This window comes from Stegostoma tigrinum, chromosome 33 (assembly GCF_030684315.1).
Source record: "Stegostoma tigrinum isolate sSteTig4 chromosome 33, sSteTig4.hap1, whole genome shotgun sequence".
NCBI classification, from domain to species: Eukaryota; Metazoa; Chordata; class Chondrichthyes; order Orectolobiformes; family Stegostomatidae; genus Stegostoma; species Stegostoma tigrinum.
In genome coordinates this window covers 4244856-4264206 of record NC_081386.1, presented here as the reverse complement: position 1 = coordinate 4264206, position 19351 = coordinate 4244856, and the positions used below count along the sequence as shown (strand labels likewise).

General features: G+C 43.0%; 2 protein-coding genes across 4 annotated transcripts in view; both read right to left on the bottom strand.

Annotated features, from left to right (window-relative positions):
* Positions 1–19351, bottom strand: part of LOC125467188 (cell surface hyaluronidase-like) — a 134008-nt gene that overhangs the window by 74075 nt on the left and 40582 nt on the right. For both annotated transcript variants that reach the window (XM_048562674.2, XM_048562673.2), the window contains exons 7-10: positions 16378–16566; positions 8992–9161; positions 6293–6502; positions 3879–4084 (exon numbers count right to left, since the gene is read on the bottom strand). In XM_048562674.2, coding sequence (XP_048418631.2) covers positions 3879–4084; positions 6293–6502; positions 8992–9161; positions 16378–16566 — 775 coding nt within the window. The remainder of the gene's footprint in view (positions 1–3878; positions 4085–6292; positions 6503–8991; positions 9162–16377; positions 16567–19351) is intronic.
* cemip (cell migration inducing hyaluronidase 1) overlaps positions 1–19351 on the bottom strand; it is a 227616-nt gene that overhangs the window by 203290 nt on the left and 4975 nt on the right. The gene's annotated exons all lie outside the window — the stretch shown is intronic.

Genomic DNA, 19351 nt, shown 5'->3' with positions numbered 1-19351 from the left:
GAAGTAGTTTTCATTTCAAAGATATACTTCATTCATAAAAATATATACACAAATAGTCAATGAACTAGTCCAGTTCTGTACAGTAGCATATGAAGAACAAAAAAATTGGAGTTTGGCTCTATACAACAAACAAAACAAAGGCATTTCTTACATATGCAAGATTATATGTACATACACTTGAAGCATCAGGAGGTTCTGACAACTGAGTGTACCCCCATTTTTATTAATATTAGCATGTTTTATGTAATGAGTCAACTATCTGATATGAAATTTGAAAAACAGCGTAACTGTCATTACTTTCTCTCTCCATAGTTACTGTGATGGTGTTAACCTCAGTCTCTTGTCAGGGGTCTGTACATTATAGGTTCAAGCATCACATTCAGACAAACTGAGACTAGTACTCACACCCCAATGAAAGGTTAAACCAACATCATTCCCATTTACTGGTTCCATCGAAACATCCTGTCATTAACTAACTTTGAGCCATGTTCCAAGTGATGGATTCGTTGGACGTAGGAATTTCAAAGCAATTTTCAACCCAAAGCCAACCAATATCAAACCTACCCATGGTAACAAAGTGTGGAGCTGGATGAACACAGCAGGTCAAGCAGCATCTCAGGAGCACAAAAGCTGACGTTTAGGGCCTAGACCCTTCATCAGAGAGGGGGATGGGGTGAGGGTTCTGGAATAAATAGGAAGAAAGGGGGAGGCGGACCGAAGATGGAGAGAAAAGAAGATAGGTGGAGAGGAGAGTATAGGTGGGGAGGTAAGGAGGGGATAGGTCAGTCCAGGGAAGATGGACAGGTCAAGGAGGTGGGATGAGGTTAGTAGGTAGGAAATGGAGGTGCAGCTTGAGGTGGGAGGAAGGGATGGGTGAGAGGAAGAACAGGTTGGGGAGGCAGAGACCGGCTGGGCTGGTTGTGTGATGCAACGGGGGGAGGGGACAAACTGGGCTGCTTTTGGGATGCGGTGGGGGAAGGGAAGATTTTGAAGCTGGCGAAGTCAACATTGATACCATTGGACTGCAGGGTTCCCAGGCGGAATAGGAGTTGCTGTTCCTGCAACCTTCGGGTGGCATCATTGTGGCACTGCAGGAGGCCCATGATGGACATGTCATCTAAAGAATGGGAGGGGGAGTGGAAATGGTTCACGACTGGGAGGTGCAGTTGTTTATTGCGAACCAAGCGGAGGTGTTCTGCAAAGCAGTCCCCAAGCCTCCGCTTGGTTTCCCCTATGTAGAGGAAGCCACACTGGGTACAATGGATACAGTGTACCACATTGGCAGATGTGCAGGTGAACCTCTGCTTAATATGAAAAGTCATCTTGAGGCCTGGGATGGGGGTGAGGGAGGTGGTGCGGGGGCAAGCATGGCACTTCCTACGGTTGCAGGGTAAGGTGCCGGGTGTTGTGGGGTTGGAGGGCAGTGTGGAGCGAACAAGGGAGTCAAGGCGAGAGTGGTCTCTCCAGAAAGCAGACAAGGGTGGGGATGGAAAAACGTCTTGGGTGGTGGGGTTGGATTGTAGATGGCGGAAGTGTCGGAGGATATGCGTTGTATCCGGAGGTTAGTGGGGTGGTGTGTGAGAATGAGGGGGATCCTCTTTGGGCGGTTGTGGCGGGGGCGGGGTGTGAGGGATGTGTTGCGGGAAATGCAGGAGACGCGGTCAAGGGTGTTCTCGACCACTGTAGGGGACAAGTTGCGGTCCTTGAAGAACTTGGACATCTGTGATGTGCGGGAGTGGAATGCCTCATCCTGGGAGCAGATGCGGCGGAGGCGGAGGAATTGGGAATAGGGGATGGAATTTTTGCAGGAGGGTGGGTGGGAGGAGGTGTATTCTAGGTAGCTGTGGGAGTCAGTGGGCTTGAAATGGACATCAGTTAGAAGCTGGTTACCTGAGATGGAGACTGAGGGGTCCAGGAAGGTGAGGGATGTGTTGGAGATGGCCCAGGTGAACTTGAGATTGGGGTGGAAGGTGTTGGTGAAGTGGATGAACTGTTCGAGCTCCTCTGGGGAGCAAGAGGTGGTGCCGATACAGTCATCAATGTAACGGAGGAAGAGGTGGGGTTTGGGGCCTGTGTAGGTGCAGAAAAGGGACTGTTCCACGCAACCTACAAAGAGGCAGGCCCAAGCAGGTGCCCATGGCTACCCACTTTGTCTGTCGGAAGTGGGAGGAATCGAAAGAAGGCCCCAAACCCCACCTCTTCGTCCGTTACATTGATGACTATACACACACCACCCCAGCAACCTCCAGATACAACGCATTATCCTCCGACACTTCCGCCATCTACAGTCCGACCCCACCACCCAAGACATTTTTCCATCTCCACCCTTGTCAGCTTTACGGAGAGACCACCCTCTCCGTGACTCCCTTGTTCGCTCCACACTGCCCTCCAACCCCACCACACCCGGCACCTTCCCCTGCAACCGCAGGAAATGCTACACTTGCCCCCACACCTCCCCCCTCACCCCTATCCCAGGCCCCAAGATGACTTTCCATATTAAGCAGAGGTTCACCTGCACATCTGCCAATGTGGTATACCGTATCCATTGTACCCGGTGTGGCTTCCTCTACATTGGGGAAACCAAGCGGAGGCCTGGGGACTGCTTTGCAGAACACATCCGCTCGGGTCGCAATAAACAACTGCACCTCCCAGTCGCGAACCATTTCCACTCCCCCTCCCATTCTTTAGATGACATGTCCATCATGGGCCTCCTGCAGTGCCACAATGACGCCACCCGAAGGTTGCAGGAACAGCAACTCCTATTCCGCTTGGGAACCCTGCAGCCCAATGGTATCAATGTGGACTTCACCAGTTTCAAAATCACCCCTTCCCCCACTGCATCCCATAAGCAGCCAAGTTCGTCCCCTCCCCCCACTGTATCACACAACCAGCCCAGCTCATTCCCTCGCCCCACTGCATCCCAAAACCAGACCAGCCTGTCTCTGCCTCCCCAACCTGTTCTTCCTCTCACCCATCCCTTCCTCCCACCCCAAGCCGCACCTCCATTTCCTACCTACTAACCTCATGCCACCTCCTTGAACTGTCTGTCTTCCTTGGGTTGACCTATCCCCTCCCTACCTCCCCACCTATACTCTCCTCTCCACCTATCATCTTTTCTCGCCATCTTCGGTCCGCGTCCCCCTCTCTCCCTATTATTCCAGAACCCTCACCCCATCCCCCTCTCTGATGAAGGGTCTAGGCCCTAAACGTCAGCTTTTGTGCTCCTGAGATGCTGCTTGACCTGCTGTGTTCATCCAGCTTCACACTTTATTATCTTGGATTCTCCAGCATGTACAGTTCCCATTATCTCTGCTACAATTCAAACCTACCCACTTTTGGTTTTAATAGGAGCTGGGTCAGGAAACCAAAAAAAAAGTTCACTTTGATATTTTCATGAGGCTGTCTCTCCAACTTTTATCACCACTTTAAATATAATGTAGATTGACCAGGTTCCTGGGCCTGGAGAAACTGGGCGGCCAAAAGCAATGAACGATTGCTGTGTGGAAGTGGTAAGGATTTGTCCTCACTGAAGTCTGCTCAGTGTTAGCTGTTTCTTGAGATGCATCAGTTATATTCACATGACCATCATGTTTCCCTGATTTGTAGCATCTTGGGTCAGCTGAGCCAGACTGGCAGGAATAAATTGAAACATTAGTCCTTATAATTAAAGAGGAGAAATTTATGCTGCGAGTTTCTCATTTTCCTATTGTCCTAGGCTGTTTATGAAGATTTAAACTCATTTTGCACTTGGACATAACCTAGTGAAACTGATAGAAAGCATAAGCAAAACTTGGCATTGGGATCATGGTCACATTTTCAGATCCAACTTCTAGGCTTACATCAACAGAGGAGATTCCAGCTTGTGGTGTTTAACTTACATGCAGTCAGTGCTTGGCACAGGAATGTAATTTCCATAAACTTGATCGCGGATTGTGATGCACATGATCGCATTGCGGTCTGAAGGGAGGATAGTGCCTGGCTTAGTAAGGAGGCCCAGGTTGTGATACAGTATATTTCGCTGTTCTACTCCATCCTCCAGGAAGAAACAGTGGCCTAATGTATCATAGCCTATAGTGTCTTTCACCTGCGGGAAGAAATGATTAGACTATTCACATCAGGAAGAAGCTAATTACATTAATCTGGAATAAAAAGCTGGGCTAATAGCAACCACTGTCAATTGTCATAAAAAATGGATCCGATTGGTCAATGTCCTTACCTTGCCTGGACAGGCCCACATGATTCTCCACACCCACAGCAATGACTCCTAACACTCTGCACAATTACTGGCCACCCCTAAATGTTAGCCTAGCCAGCAATGCCACAACCCATCAGCGAGTAAAACAAAACTGCCCCGTTTAAAATGGAAGACGCGAAGATTGGTCTACTGATGAACAATCTCCCATAAGGTAGAAGTATTGACTAGAGAGAGGGGGAGGGAAATCCCTTTTCTCTAAAGTTAACAAAGTTACAAAATGTCTGGCTCCCCATACAGAAAGCCAGGTTTGACACTATTCTGAACTCCAGACTTACATTGTGCACTGTCAAACCTAACAAGTATAAGGAGCAAAAGAGCTTGCTTTGAGCAATAGAACACAAAACAATTTCAGCAAATACAGTGCCTCTCACAAATACCTTTCCCATTGAAATCACTGGAAAGGAAACACTGTTTATATTGTAAAATGTCAGAGATAAAAGAACTTGAGGAGGAAGTTCATCCTTAATTGTAAGGTCGCAATAGAAAGGAAAATAAAGATAGATTAATTTGGAAGCTTACAGGTATGGAGAATTGTAGTGATGTGGCTGGGATTGTTTCTTCTGGCCATTGTGTGGATGGGTAAGCTCTAAGATGACTCAAAAAGGTCAGTATCATCCAGGGCAAACCAGTCCATTTGATTGGTACCCTGTCCACCACCTTCTACATTCTGACTTGGCACAGTGACAGCAGCATGCACCATCCAGAGCAGGTGGTCCACAGATTACAATAGGGGCACTATGTAACACCACCCCCTCCGAGCTATTATGCAAAATGTAGGTATGTGGAACTGTAAGGTTTAGCACGGAGCTGCTTCTTGAGCAATTGAGAGGGGTTTTCTCAATTCTCTCCTACAATTGTCTCTGAAATACAGGGAGCCCAGCCTGTGATTGGAGGAGCACAGAGATGCACAGTGAGGCAAAAGGGTTATAAGGTGGTCGGGGGCAGGCGCAATGCATATTTGAGGTTCAAATCAGTGCAGCCATGATCTTATTAAATAATGGTGTGAAGAACTGAATAACCTATACTTGTTCCTAATTCTACAAATAAAAAAATCAATGTCTGAATTTAACAGAAGGCATCTTGTCATTTTAGCCTAGAAATTTTACAGGAGAAGATAATTTATTCAAGCCCTTTAAAATACTGACATGAAGTTATTGATATCATGTGAAATAGTGCATATTAAAACATTAACCACGGAAAATATCATAATCATCAAGATTACACTGTCCAACGATTACTTATTAAATTTGAACAGTTACACAATACCTGGTGATTTTGTGGCATTTGTAGGACAATATAAAGCAGCAAAAATTCAAACATCATTCGCAGGATTTCATTATAAATTAGAGACAGTACGTTAAGTACAGAAAATTAAACAATTTAAACAAACCCTGTAACAATCAATATTAGGAATGACAGCAAATTGATGATATATGATGACTGGGAGAAGGAAGTGAAGACTTGCCCTTATTTAAAATGCTATTTAATGTTTACATGACAAAATAAATATTTTTTTGTTTATACTTTCATTGAATGTGGACAACACTGACAATTCTTCGTTGCTTATCCTTAAATGCTCTTGAACTTAAAGTCTTCCTGGGCTATTTCAAAGGGCAGTTAAAAGTCAACCACATTGCTGAGAGTCTGGAGTCACATGTAGGCCAGATCAGTTAAATTTAGCAGGTTAAATAACAGTGAAACAGATAAGTTTTGATAACGAGGTTTCATGATCACCATCACTGGCACTAGATTCAATTAGTTAACAATTTAAATTCCAGCAACTGCAGCAGTGGGATTCAAATCAGTGTTTCCACAACGGGAGCCCAGGGCTCTGGATTACCATCTCTCACTTACTTCCTTGTTAAATCACAAATGAAGAATTCATTTGATGGTCAGTTTTTGCTAAGCAGCATTTATGAGCAGACACGAGCAGAGATAGTGAATGTTACTGCGCTGTGCTTTGACCTGAGGTATTCATGTAGTTTCAGTCTCTGATAGCTTGTACAGAAGACGGACTCAATGTTCGGTTTGACTTACCAACAGGCCATTTGTTCCATGTATAGCAACGCATCTGGAGAAACAGTGATGAATGGCTACATTGTCCACGTAGGTTGGTGGATTGTACCCACCCTTCTGGTCCACGTCTCCAGCCAGGTGGAAGTGGACTGGATAACTGCCAAGAATCTGCTGGCCCATGTTTGTTAACTCCACACCAAACAAGTGAACGGAGGCAAAGTTTCGTAGGATCTACTGAGGCAAGACCGAAGACTTAAATCGGGGTTCTATGTGCCATATAAGAGAAACAAATCTTTAAGAATTCATATCAAGATGCTCTACAAGATCCTTCAAGATCAGTTTCAAATTCATCTGTTCATGCAATTTCAAAATGTTGTGTTGGGCTTGGAGTGGAAACATTCCAGGTATGAGGAGTTCTGCCCAATCTCCAAAACAAGAATTACGCAACGATCCATCTTTATAGGTTTAAAAGGTTAATCACCTATGCACTCTAGCCAGAGAAACCACTTCATACCTGGTCTCAGCAAGATACAGTAACATACAATAAATCAGAGATAACAAAGTGTGGAGCTGGATGAACCCAGCAGGCCAAGCAGCTTTTTAGGAACAGAAAAGCTGACGTTTCAGGCCTAGACCCTTTATCAGCTTCACATTTGGTCAGGTTTTAAGAGATTTAAAATAGTCTATGTCTCAAAGGCTGGAACTGACTGCAATACATTGAGTTTCCAACAACGTTATGATTATGGACACTGGCAGTTTCACCGATACCAGTCTATCTGCACTCTATTCATCTTCTTGTCTCCCATTCCTTGAAACCTGTTATGCAGTTGCTGGCTTTTATTCATGGTTCAGTTCAATGCACTAATGTGATCAAATAAATCTCAATGCTTCTGTAAACTGTATTATGTAGAATGCAGTTTTGGAATTGTTCAGTTGTTACCAGTATGTGCCTGGGATGTAACATCAAAACTCTACTGTTTAATACAAACTCTACGTGCTCATTGACTGTATACAGGAAGAAGCTGAGAAACTGCATGCAAAATAAAGAATGCCATGGGCTGAGGAGGACTTCCACCAGCATGTGAAAGTTTGATATGCACCCTAGCCTGCTGTCATCTCACTGGATTGAGTGGTTTCTGGCAAGGGTTGCAGAGAGAAGTCTCCATGAGAAATTAAAGCATCATCCTCCTAAACTATCTACAGGACACACTGCTGCAAGTGATCATCAACTGCACCTCCCCAAACTAGGATGTTCACCACCAAGCAGGCAATGCAGCTCACCACCACCTTGCAATGGCAGTGGTGAGTGGGGGCTAAATGCTGGCCCAGCCATCAAAACCCACTTCCTATGAAGGAAAAGTAAAGTGTAATGGTACACCAAAACCACCAAGTTCCATCGAAAATCTCTTTGTTGCAATTTGTATATTTGGGCAGAATATTATGGAGCATCTGGGGACAGGCTCAGATACTGTACAAGGCTGTCAAAATAGTGCAAGGCCATTTCTGCCATCTTCTAGTGGCTCCTAAACATGTAGCCTAAAAGAGCCATATAAGTGGCCAATCAATGGCCTCTTTCATCCTCTACTGAAATGTACCACCAAATGGAAGGGGCCACAGGGGTCAGGGAATCATTAGATAAATTCTCAGTAGGCCTCTCTGTGGGCCATGCAGACATTTTGTCAGCATGGTCTGGCTCATAGACAGCGTCAATGGACACCTCAGTGTATTGGCATCATTTGCCTTCACAAAGTGCCCCCTTGCTGGAGCCTGGGTCAGCTGGACTCAGTGCCCAAGACCTCATTCTGCTGTCACACATCCATCAACACATTCTCATTCTCCAGGTGTGGTCTGAGGGATTGGCCACAATTCCCAGGCTGATTGTTTCAGGTGGATTGCCTTCCTAATAGCAGTCCTGCGGATAGTCATTTAATAGTCTGTGAACTGCAGTCACAGGTCCCACTGCCAAGGATTCAAAGTTGGAGGAAATGTTGGCCTGGGTGGCAGAAGCACTGCACCTCCAAAAAGAAAGCCTTTCATCAGAATCAAAATCTCAATTTTCAAGTTGGAGGTGAAGGAGCCGTGTCATCATAAATGGTTCTGGAAGAAAGCTCTTCACTGAACTCTCAATGATAACCTGAGGCAGGCAATAAAATACCAGCCTTATTGATGCTGATATTATCGAGAGTACTAATTGAAGAAAGAAACAGAAAACATTCCAGGCGATAATAATGACAAATATTTAACAAATTAGTCTGAAATTTCTCAGTAACCTCCTCATGGAGGTATTCATTTATGCTTTGAACAATGCAGTTGAAATAGAAACCAAAAAGCAGGTAGTTCAAACTCATTAAGTGTGGGCTTGCTATTGTCACCAACAGCAATTACTTGCAGAAATCTCCTACTGCACAGAACTGTGATTAAAATCTCATTATTTATGCCATAAATCTCACCTGCAATAAATTACTTTGAATTGCCAATAAACTCCATATAGAGCTAGAATCTGAAAGAAGCCTTGATATATTTAATTACTTGATTTACTCAACACAAGTGAAGGATAATGACAGCTCATTCATTTGATCACAATTTAATTTTAAGAATGAATCATTTCTACAATAGTGTGGTAGCCAAATATTGAAGTGTTGAATTTGCAAGTTACTGAATTTAAGTATACAACAAATTTGCACCAAACGATGCATGCTGCAACTTCAGGCAACACTTACCCTTATTTGTCCACCAAACGTATCTTGACTGAAAAAGTGGCAGAGGTTTTGCCCATAACAAGAGTTCTCCATTTCTCCTTTTATAACGATATTTCTACTTAGAAGTCCAACTTCAGCTCGCATATCTATTCCGTCAATAATTTCACCCATATGAAGATAACGGGGCTTACCTATATGAACAGATCATGTGTTTTAAATGCCACAATTTGCTGCGATGGCAAAACCTGCATGAGAGGCCCTAGTGTACCATAACAATATAAAGTGAAATTAACTCAACAAGTGCTAATCAACAAATGTCAAACTTAGCTTTCAATAGTCTACAACTTTAAACAATCATGGGAAGCTCCAAGAATCAATGGGGCAGACCTGACTTGATTTTAACTTTGGGATAAAGAAGGAGATATGGGTGAAGTTGTCGATGGCTGTGTTAGAAAGTTGAGAATGCAAAGAGGAGGAAACTTATGTATTGTCATATTTACAGCTTAGACCAAGAGAGGAAGTTTCAGCAGTTAATAGACTGAGGGAATTAAAAATACAATCTACGCTGACACGTCAATGCAGGACTGAGGGAGTGTTGCACTGTCAGAAATGAAGTCATTTGGATGTGAAACAAAGCTAAGTCTGTGATGACCCTCTGAGGTGTATAAGAAAAATATTTTTGAAGGGTAAGCAAGTTCTCCAAGTGTTCTGGGCCATAAACAAGAACTAAAACAGGCCACTGCTAGGGGAGATTGCAGTCACAATCTGGCTGGCACACACTGACGTTATAACACTGACTAGATTTCCAAAGGCATTTGGGGCTTCCAGAGGCCGTGACAGTGCTGTAGAAATAAAGACTTTTTGGGCCAAGTCATCTATTGGAGTCATCATCTTACTAGTACAGAGACTATGGAGCCATTTGTGAACTGTGCACCAGTTCCGTGGCACATTGTGATAACCAACTGTTGCAGAATGTCCACTGCTCAGAGTAGACATTGCAAAATGTTGCCACTAAAAACTAGTAAGAAATTATGAAGTCAAATGATATGTTAGTCTTCATCATAGAGGAGGGTGTGTACAGGATAATGATGCATAAAAACCTACTTGAGTGGCCCTAGTGTATCATAAAACTTAGCAGTATAAAAGAAGTTAACTCAATTTGATGTCCAGTGATGGAGAAAGTGAAGTCACATGGGGTCAGGGTGTGCTAGCTAGATGGATAAAATAACTGGCTAGGCAACAGGAGACAGAGGGTAGTAGTAGCAGGGAGTTTCTCAAATTGGAGACCTGTAACCAGTGGTGTTCCACAGGGATCTGTGCTGGGACCACTGTTGTTTGCGATATATGTAAATGATCTGGAGGAAGGCATAGGTAGTCTGATCAGCAAGTTTGCTGATGACACTAAGATTGGTGGAGTAGCTGACAGTGAAAGGGGCTGTCAGAGATTACAGCAGAATATAGATAGACTGGAGAGTTGGGCAGATAAATGGCAGATGGAGTTCAATCCGGGCAAACGCGAGGTGATGCATTTTGGAAGATCAAATTCAAGGGCGAACTATACAGTAAATGGAAAAGTCCTAGGGAAAATTGATGAACAGAGATATCTGGGTGTTCAGGTCCATTGTTCCCTGAAGGTGACAACGCAGGTCAATTTGGTGGTCAAAAAGGCATATGGCTTGCTTTCCTTCATTGGGCAGGGTATTGAGTACAAGAGTTGGCAGGTCATGTTGCAGTTGTATAGGACTTTGGTGCAGCCACATTTGGAGTACGGTGTGCAGTTCTGGTTGCCACATTACCAAAAGGATGTGGATGTTTTGGAGAGGGTGCAGAGGAGGTTCACCAGAATGTTGCCTGGTATGGAGGGTGCTAACTGCGAAGAGGTTGAGTAGATTAGGATTATTTTCATTAGAAAGACGGAGATTGAGGGGGGACCTGACTGAGGTCTACAAAATCATGAGGGGTATAGACAGGGTGGATAGCAAAAAGCTTTTTCCCCCAGAGTGGGGGACTCAATTACTAGGGGCCATGAGTTCAAAGCGAGAGGAGGAAAGTTTAAGGGAGATATGCGTGGAAAGTTCTTTACACGGAGGGTGATGGGTGCCTGGAACACGTTGCCAGCAGAGGTGGTAGACGGAGACACGTTAGCGTCTTTTAAGATATATTTGGACAGGTACATGGATGGGCAGGGAACAAATGGACACAGACCATTAGAAAATAGACGACAGGTTAGACAGAGGATCTTGATCAGCGCAGGCTTGGAGGGCCGAAGGGCCTGTTCCTGTGCTGTAGGTTTCTTTGTTCTTTGTTCAACAAGTGCTGATCAACAATGGTCAAACTTAGCTTTCAACAGTCTACAACGTATAACAGGAATGAAAAGAAGTCAACATTTTCCTAGCTACCATCAGTTCTGTCGAAGGGTTGCTGAACCCAAAACATTAACTCTGATTTCTCTTCACAAATTCTGCCAGGCCTACTGAGCTTTTCCAGCAATTTCTGTTTACAACAAAGGTTCACCGGATTAATCCCTGGGTTGATGGGATTGTTGTTATGCGGAAAGATTGAAGAAACTACGATGGTTCTCTCTAGGGTTTCAAAGGATGTGAAGTGATCTCATTGAAAATTACCAAATTTTAATAGTGTATGACAGACTAGACGTGCATTGTTTTCCCTTGGCTGGTGAGATTAGAACTAGAAGATACAGTCTCAGAATAAGGGGCAAACTGTTTAAAACTGTGACAAAGACGAATTTGTTTCCTTAGAATGGAGCAAATCTTTGGAATTCTCTATCCTAGGCCTGAGGAATCTCAGACACTGAGCATATTCAAGACAGAAATTGATTAATGACACAAGGAACATGGGACAGTGGAGGAAATGGTGTTGAGATGGACCATTAGCCATGATCTGTTTGAATGGCACAGTAGGTCTGAGGCGAAATGGCTTCATCCTGTTCCTATTTTTGTTTTCATATTTTACAAAACTGATCATTCATGACATTCATGTGTGATATATCCACCATCTTCATAGAGACACAGTACATTTGATGTTTCAAAATATTTCCATTCATTCATATCCTAAACTCTAGCCTGAAATGGAGAAAAAAAAACTCAAAAATCAAATCAAAAGAAGTTTACTTCCTGTCCAGCTTTGAAGGGGTACATAACATTTGGGGAAAAATAAACATATTGTTTTAGAAATATAAAACAGAATCAGTAGTAGCCATTCAGCCCTTCAAGTCTGCTCTGCCATTCAGTATGATCATGGATGAACAACTATAGCTAACTCCTTCATAAAAATATTCAATGTTTTGGCCACAACTGCTTTCTGTGGCATGAAATTCCACAGGCTCACACTCTCTGGATTGTAGATACCCTTTGGCCCAACTCATTCATGCCGACCAGGTTTCCTAAACTGAACTAGTCCCAATTGCCTGCATTTGGCCCACATCCCTCTAAATGGCCTATCCTTGTCGTTAGACTTTGAACCCCACTTCTGGATTCCCCAGACCTCAAATATTCTTTCCATTTTTACCCTGATTAATCTTGTTATGATTTTATAGGTATGTATTAGATTCCCCCATCATTCTTCTAAACGCCAGTGATTATTGTCCTCACCAATCAATCTCTTCATAGATCAGCCCTGCCAACCCAGAGATCAGTCTGGTAACCCTCCCTCCATAGCCAGTACATCCTTCCAAGTTAAGGAGACCCAAACCTGTATACAATACTCCAGGTGTGGTCTCACCAAGCGCCTGTGCTATTGCAGCGAGACTTCCTTGCTCCTGTACTTAAATCCTCTCGCGATAAAAGCTGAAATACCATTGCCTGTTTCACCACCTGCTTGTATCAGCATGCAACCTACTGCAATTTGTGTCCATGGGCACCCAGGTCTTGTTGTACCTCCTCTTTCCCAGTCTATCATAATTCAGAAAATAATCTGCCTTCCTGTTTTTGCTACCAAAGAGGATAACTTCTGCCATATATTTGTGCACACATTCAACTTGTGCAAATCACACTGAAGCATCTCTGCATCCTCTTCACAGCTCACCCTCCTACCCAGTTTATGTCATCTGCAAACTTGGAGAGACTCAATTAGTTCCTTCGTCTAAATTATTCATGCTCTCCCCATACAGATTTCACTTCATTGGAGCAAATATCCTTCCTCTCTATCGTGTTAATCTCTTCAACTAACATTACCCCACCTTCTTTTACTTGTTTCTGCCCTTCCTGAAATATCCTTCCTGGATTCGCAGTTCCCATCCCTGGTCACCTTGCGTCCACATTCCTGTAATTTCAACAATGTTACATCTGTTTATAATCTATTTTGTGACTAATTTGTGTACTTTATCATGAATGCTCCATATATTAAGACAAAGATCTTAAGGTTCACTTTTTAACATTCATAGTGCCATTGTTATGCATTAAGGCCCTGTTGATTTATGCCTTTGATTGTCTTTAATTTTCACCCTCGTTTCCCTCTTAACTACCTGTCCAGCTACTGAACTCCATGCCATTTTAGTTTAAATGCTCCCCAATCACACGAGCAAATAATCTTGACCAGTCCTGTCCAGGTGGAAGCTATCCAGCGTGTACAAGTCTCACCTCCCCCAGAATCAGCCCCATTGCTCCAGGAATCTGAAACCATTGCATCACCTCTCCAGTCACATTCATCTGATACATCTTTCCGGCTCTGCTGTCACACAGCACCAGGGACCCAGGTTTGATCCCAGCCTCAGGTGACTGCTTGTGTGGAGTTTGCACATTCTCCCCATGTACACGTGGGCTTCCTGCCACAGCCCAAAGATGTGCAGGTTAGGTGCATTAGCCATGCTCCTCTGCCCCATAGGGGTGTGTCAGCTAGGTAGATTAGCCATGGGAAATGCAGGGTTACAAGGAAAGATTTGGGGGCAGGTCTGGGTAGTTGGCTGCTCGAAGAGTTGTTGCAGACTCAATGGCCTGAATGGCCTCTATCAGCACTGTAGGGATTCTACAATCTATCTATATAAGGTCATTGCCTCCAAAAGTATGCAATGTGCTCTGTTTTGCAAGGGAATGGCCACAGCAGACACTCCTGCAGTGCCTGCCTAGTCCACTTACTCTGCCTTACTCTACAAACTGACATAGTCCTTGAGGAGTATAGAGAAGTTAGGAAGGAACTTAAACACAGAATTGAGAATGCTAAAAAAGCCATGAAATGTCTTAGGCAAACGGGGTCAAGGAGAATCCTAAGGCTTTTTATGCATATATTAGAAGAGAGAGGGTAGCAAGGAAAAGAGCAGGACCCCTCAAGGACAAAGGAGTGAAGTTATATGTGGAGAAATAGGAAGTAGTAGAGATCCTTAACAAGTATTTTATATCAATATTCACTAAGGAGAAGGATATGACTGATGTTAAGGTCAGGGATGAGTGTGTGAATACTCTAGAAAATGTCAGTATAGTGAAGGAGGAAGTCTTGGATATCCTACGTTGTAATAAGTAGACAGGACCAGATGGGATCCATCCCAGGTTTCTGCGAGAGGCAAGTAAAGAAATAGCTGGGGCATTAGTGGATATCTTCACATCATCTCTGACCATAGGGCAAGTTCCAGAGGACGGGAGATTAGCCAATGTTGTTTAAGAAAGAAAGCAGGGATGATCCGGAAAATTATATGCCGTTAAACCCGACATCTGTGCTGGGGAAACTCTTGGAGACGATGCTGAGGGACTAGATATATGCATATTTTAAAGAAAATGGCAGCATGGTTTTGTATGGGAAAGGTCAAGTCTCACCAACCTGATCAAATTTTTTGAAGAGGTGACACAGATAATTGATGAGGAAAGGGCTGGGGATGTCGTTTATATGGACTTTAATAAAGCATTTGACAATGGCAGATTGGCACAAGACTAAAATCACATGGATTCAGTGTGGACTGGCTAGATGGATACAAAACTGGATGGTCATAGAAGACCAAGTGGTGGTGAAGGGTGTTTTACAGAATGGAGACTGGTAATTACCGGTGTTCCACAGGGATCAGTCTTACATCCTTTGTTGTTTGTAGTTTATATAAATGATCTGGAGGAAAATGTGGGTGGTCTAATTAGCAAGTTTGCATATGACAAAGGTTGGTGGAGTCCCTGATAGTGCCGATGATTCTGAAAGGATATAACAGGTTATAGATGGATTGGCAACTTGGGCACAGAAATGGCAGATGGAGTTTAATCCAGACAAATGCAAAGTAATGCATTTTGGAGGATCAAATTTAGGTGTGAATTATACTGTGAATGGTAGAACCCTCAGGAACATTAACATACAGACAGATCTGGGTGTGCATGGGCGCAGTTCCCTAAAAGTGGCAACACAGGTGACCAAGGTGATTAAGAAGGCATATGGCTAGCTTGCCTTCCTCAGCTGGGGTATGGAGTACAGAGTTGGCAAACCATGTTGCAGCTATATAAAGCTCTTGTTAGGCCACATTTGGATAATTGTGTGCAGTTTTGGTCACCACATTATCAGAAGGATGTGGAAGCTTTGGAAAAAGTGCAGACTGGGTACACCAGGATGTCTCGAGGCTAGTGGCTAAGAGGAAAGGTTAAAAAGACTAGGATTATTTTCACTGGAAAGACTGTGGCTGAGAGGAGACATGATAGAGGTCTACAAAATTGAGAGGCATAAATAGGGTGGATAATCAGAGGCTTTTTCCCAGGGTTGAAGTTTAAATTACAAGGGGGAACAGGTTCAAGGTGAGAGGGCAAAAGTTTAAAGAGAGATGTGCAAGGGAAGTTTTTCATGCAGAGAAAGTGTGATAGGAGCCTGGAACGCACAGCCAAAGGTGGTGGAGGAAGCAGGCACGTTGGCCATATTTAAGAGGCATCTAGATGGTTACATGAATAGGGAGGGAATAGAGGGATATGGGCCAAATAAGGGCAGACGGTTTGGTCAGGGCATGATGATCAGCACAGGCTTGGAGGGCCGAAGAGCCTGATCCTGTTCTGTACTTCTCTTTTTGGTAGTCATCCATTCCCTCCCAGTCTTTGGAGTCAGCCGACAAAGTAATCAGCTGCCCAAGTGTGCTATCCACAGTAGGCTCAGCCTTGTGGATGCTCTGCAATGTCCCCAGCCATCACCACCCAGTTCAGAGACTCAAGAAATACAGCCAGAGGCACTTGCTGCACACAAATCCCACTGAAACTGTACCCAACTTCGCATAGGGTTTTCACTACCTCCAGTCATTAGAGACTAGTTACTTTGAAGTTTCTTGGCAAAAATACCCAGGACAGCAAACAGATTCCATCTCTGGCATTTTTAATTTAAAACTTTAACATATTGTGCAATTTAAACCCATTTTGAACAAAAATATTCCACGCATTCATGCAAAGCACACCTAAAAGGTTTTCAAGCAGAGACAGAACTTTGTGAATAAACATTTCTTACCATCGATTTTAACCTGATTAACTTCGCATTCAGGGCAGGGAAGAAGGTTAAAGTTTTCAGCCTGATACATAGAATAGTCAGTGCTAGCAATGACTATCTGATCACCAGGCAACCAGCTGGAGGTATTATCCATTAAATTAAGAATTACACCCTTCGACACCTCCACACGAAAGCCACAATGAGGTACACCTGTCAAACAAACATTTGTACAGCATTTCACAAAGAAGCAAATAAAACTTAAATTTAGACGTTGCTCATCCCAAATGATACCATTTAATGAAAAGAAATTAGCTTCTTATGGATAACTCACATACTTACATTGTCAGAAAAACTAGTAACATCTCAAATGATGGAGGGCAACACTGCAGAATAATGAGGTAGTTCTTAGATGTGTCTCTCATGCTGACTTTGCACCCCTTACACAAGCTTCTCTTTGTTTGACACAACATTTTAACTAATCCAGTGGCATGATTAACCAAAGGGATAAGTCAGCTCTCACTTGTTTTATCTCCAAGCTAACCAGGTTGTAGGAGAGGGTGATAGAGAATTTCGAAAGATGGTATCAGAAATGGTTGGTATCAGGAAAGGATTGACTAGCTGGATTTCTTTTCTCTTGTGAGCTGGCCAAATAATGGTCTTTAAAATTATGAAAAAGTTTGTTAGCGTGGATGCAGACCGAATGATTCCTCTTGTACAACAGAAATATAGTAGAGTGTTCAGAAGAAACCTCTTTACATAGAAGTGGTAGTGGTTGAACCTGGAAACAGGGAGTCTTTGGAGTAAAAATGATAGATACATTTTGAAGGTAGATTGGCAAAGTGAGGGATAGGAAATAGATGACACTGATTATCAAAGCAGCTCAGTAAAAATGGGAGGAGGCTCAAGCAGAGCTTGAATAATTTGCATGGACTGGTTGGACCTAGTGGTCTGTTTCTGTGTAATAAACAAACAAACAAACAAACAAAGTCCTGAGTATCGCACCTCATCTCAGTAATCCTGTGACTTTACTGGACAAATCAATCAAGATTTATGAGTTTATAAACACAATTGTACCAGTTGACTTGATTTAACTGATGTTTACTGAGGTTGTTTTCAAACATATTTACCATTGAGGGTTTTTTTTCTTAATTTCCAGCCAGAAACTGCAATGTTAAAATGTAATGCTAATTCACATGAACTTGTATTTTTTAAACAGAGGGTTGACTATTTTTCCTCTTCAGGGCTAGATTGAGAGCACGTTGGGAGGATTGTGAGCATTGTTCATGGAATCTGATCAATTGTTGCCATGGTATTCAGAGGTGGATAATGCTAACCATCCAGCACCTGTGCTTTATGACCCTGAACTGAAGTTCTTGATACTGTATCTGCTCCCATCACCAAGACCACCTCCATAACACTACCAGACTCTGATGCTGTGTCAGTGCATCTGGCACTGAACACCTCATCCTTGCCTTCCATATTTCCCGATGCTTATTCCTACACTCTCTCAACTGACCTCCCACCCTTTATAAACATGAACTCACCGAAAACACTTGTGCCCACATTCTAGTTCACGTCCCTTTCACCCATCACTCCTGTCATTAGATTAACTCTGGGTCAGATAAATAAACATCCTTTTCATATTCCCTTCATGCCCTCATCGGGAATTCCTTTCAGCCCCACAACCGCATATCTTCACTTGTCCAATTCTGGGCTCTTGCCTTACCCAGTTTTCATCTCTCCACTATTGGCAGCTGTGCTTTCAGCTGCCTAAATTCTAAGAACCCCTAGGCCTTTCCAGCCCTCTATCACTGCTTAAAACCTATTTCCTTACTTACATATGGAATCAAGGGACATAAGTAATGCGTTAATTTGTCTTTACAAAAGGATGAAAATCCTACTGAAGTCATGGCTAAGAGGAGCTACTTGATTGGTTTTAAATCAATAAGGTATTGAATAGCTGCATGTACTTAAGGCATCAAGACCAGACAAGATGTATCCAAGGATACAGAGGATCACAGATAACGTTCCATAGATACAATAGGACGGTGCTGGGAGCGGAAGAATGACAAACCTTTTCCAAAGCAGGATACAAAGTTAAGTGCAACAACTACAGGCAAGTCACTTTAAGATTAGTGGTGGGGCAACATTTAGCAATGATGGTGATCCAGGACAAAATTAAATAGCCACTTAGATAAGTGTGGACTAATTAAAGAAAGCTGAGACTAACTTATTAAGGCCAAATTGTGTTGTAAAATTTCAAAACTAGCATTGAGATTTTTGATAAAGGAACACAGAGGGTTGATGAGGGTAATGCTTTTGATGGAATGTACATGGACTCCAAAGGAAGTTGATACGTTATTACAAAAAAAAATTGTGAAATAAAAAGGAACAATAACATGGATATGAAATTGGCCGAATAACAAGAAACTGGATGCAGTGGTGAACAATTGTTTTTCAGACCAGAGGAAGGAATGTAGTCAAGAGATTCCCAGGGATCAGTGTTTGTATCCTGCTTTTCCTCATATGTTGAAGGAAGATGTTCATAAATTCGCAGACTGATTGGAAGGACCTTTTACGGTGTTATGGACCAGACCAAAACTTCAAAATATTCAGAAGCTAGGGTGTAGACCCTAACTTTTTCTTATTTTAAGAGGTAAATGCAAGGTGTTGCACTCCAGATGCAATTCGAATAGTCAAACTGAGATTTAAAGCAAAACGTGCTTTATTCATCTACTATGGTTACAACAAAAGAAAGAAGGAATTGGAATAACTTTACTCTGAAAAAATTTAACAGAACATTAGATACTGTACCTATTACTAATTCCAATACAGTAACAACCCATAGACACAGCTTGGCACAAAGGCAAATTCAGAAAATTGATTGTTCCACTTGCACCCCCGGTCACAGGCAGTGAACCATCCCTAGTAACCAAGACAGGGACAAAACAACAGCTTCCATGTCTTCAAGATCCCATTGGCAACTGCTAAAAGC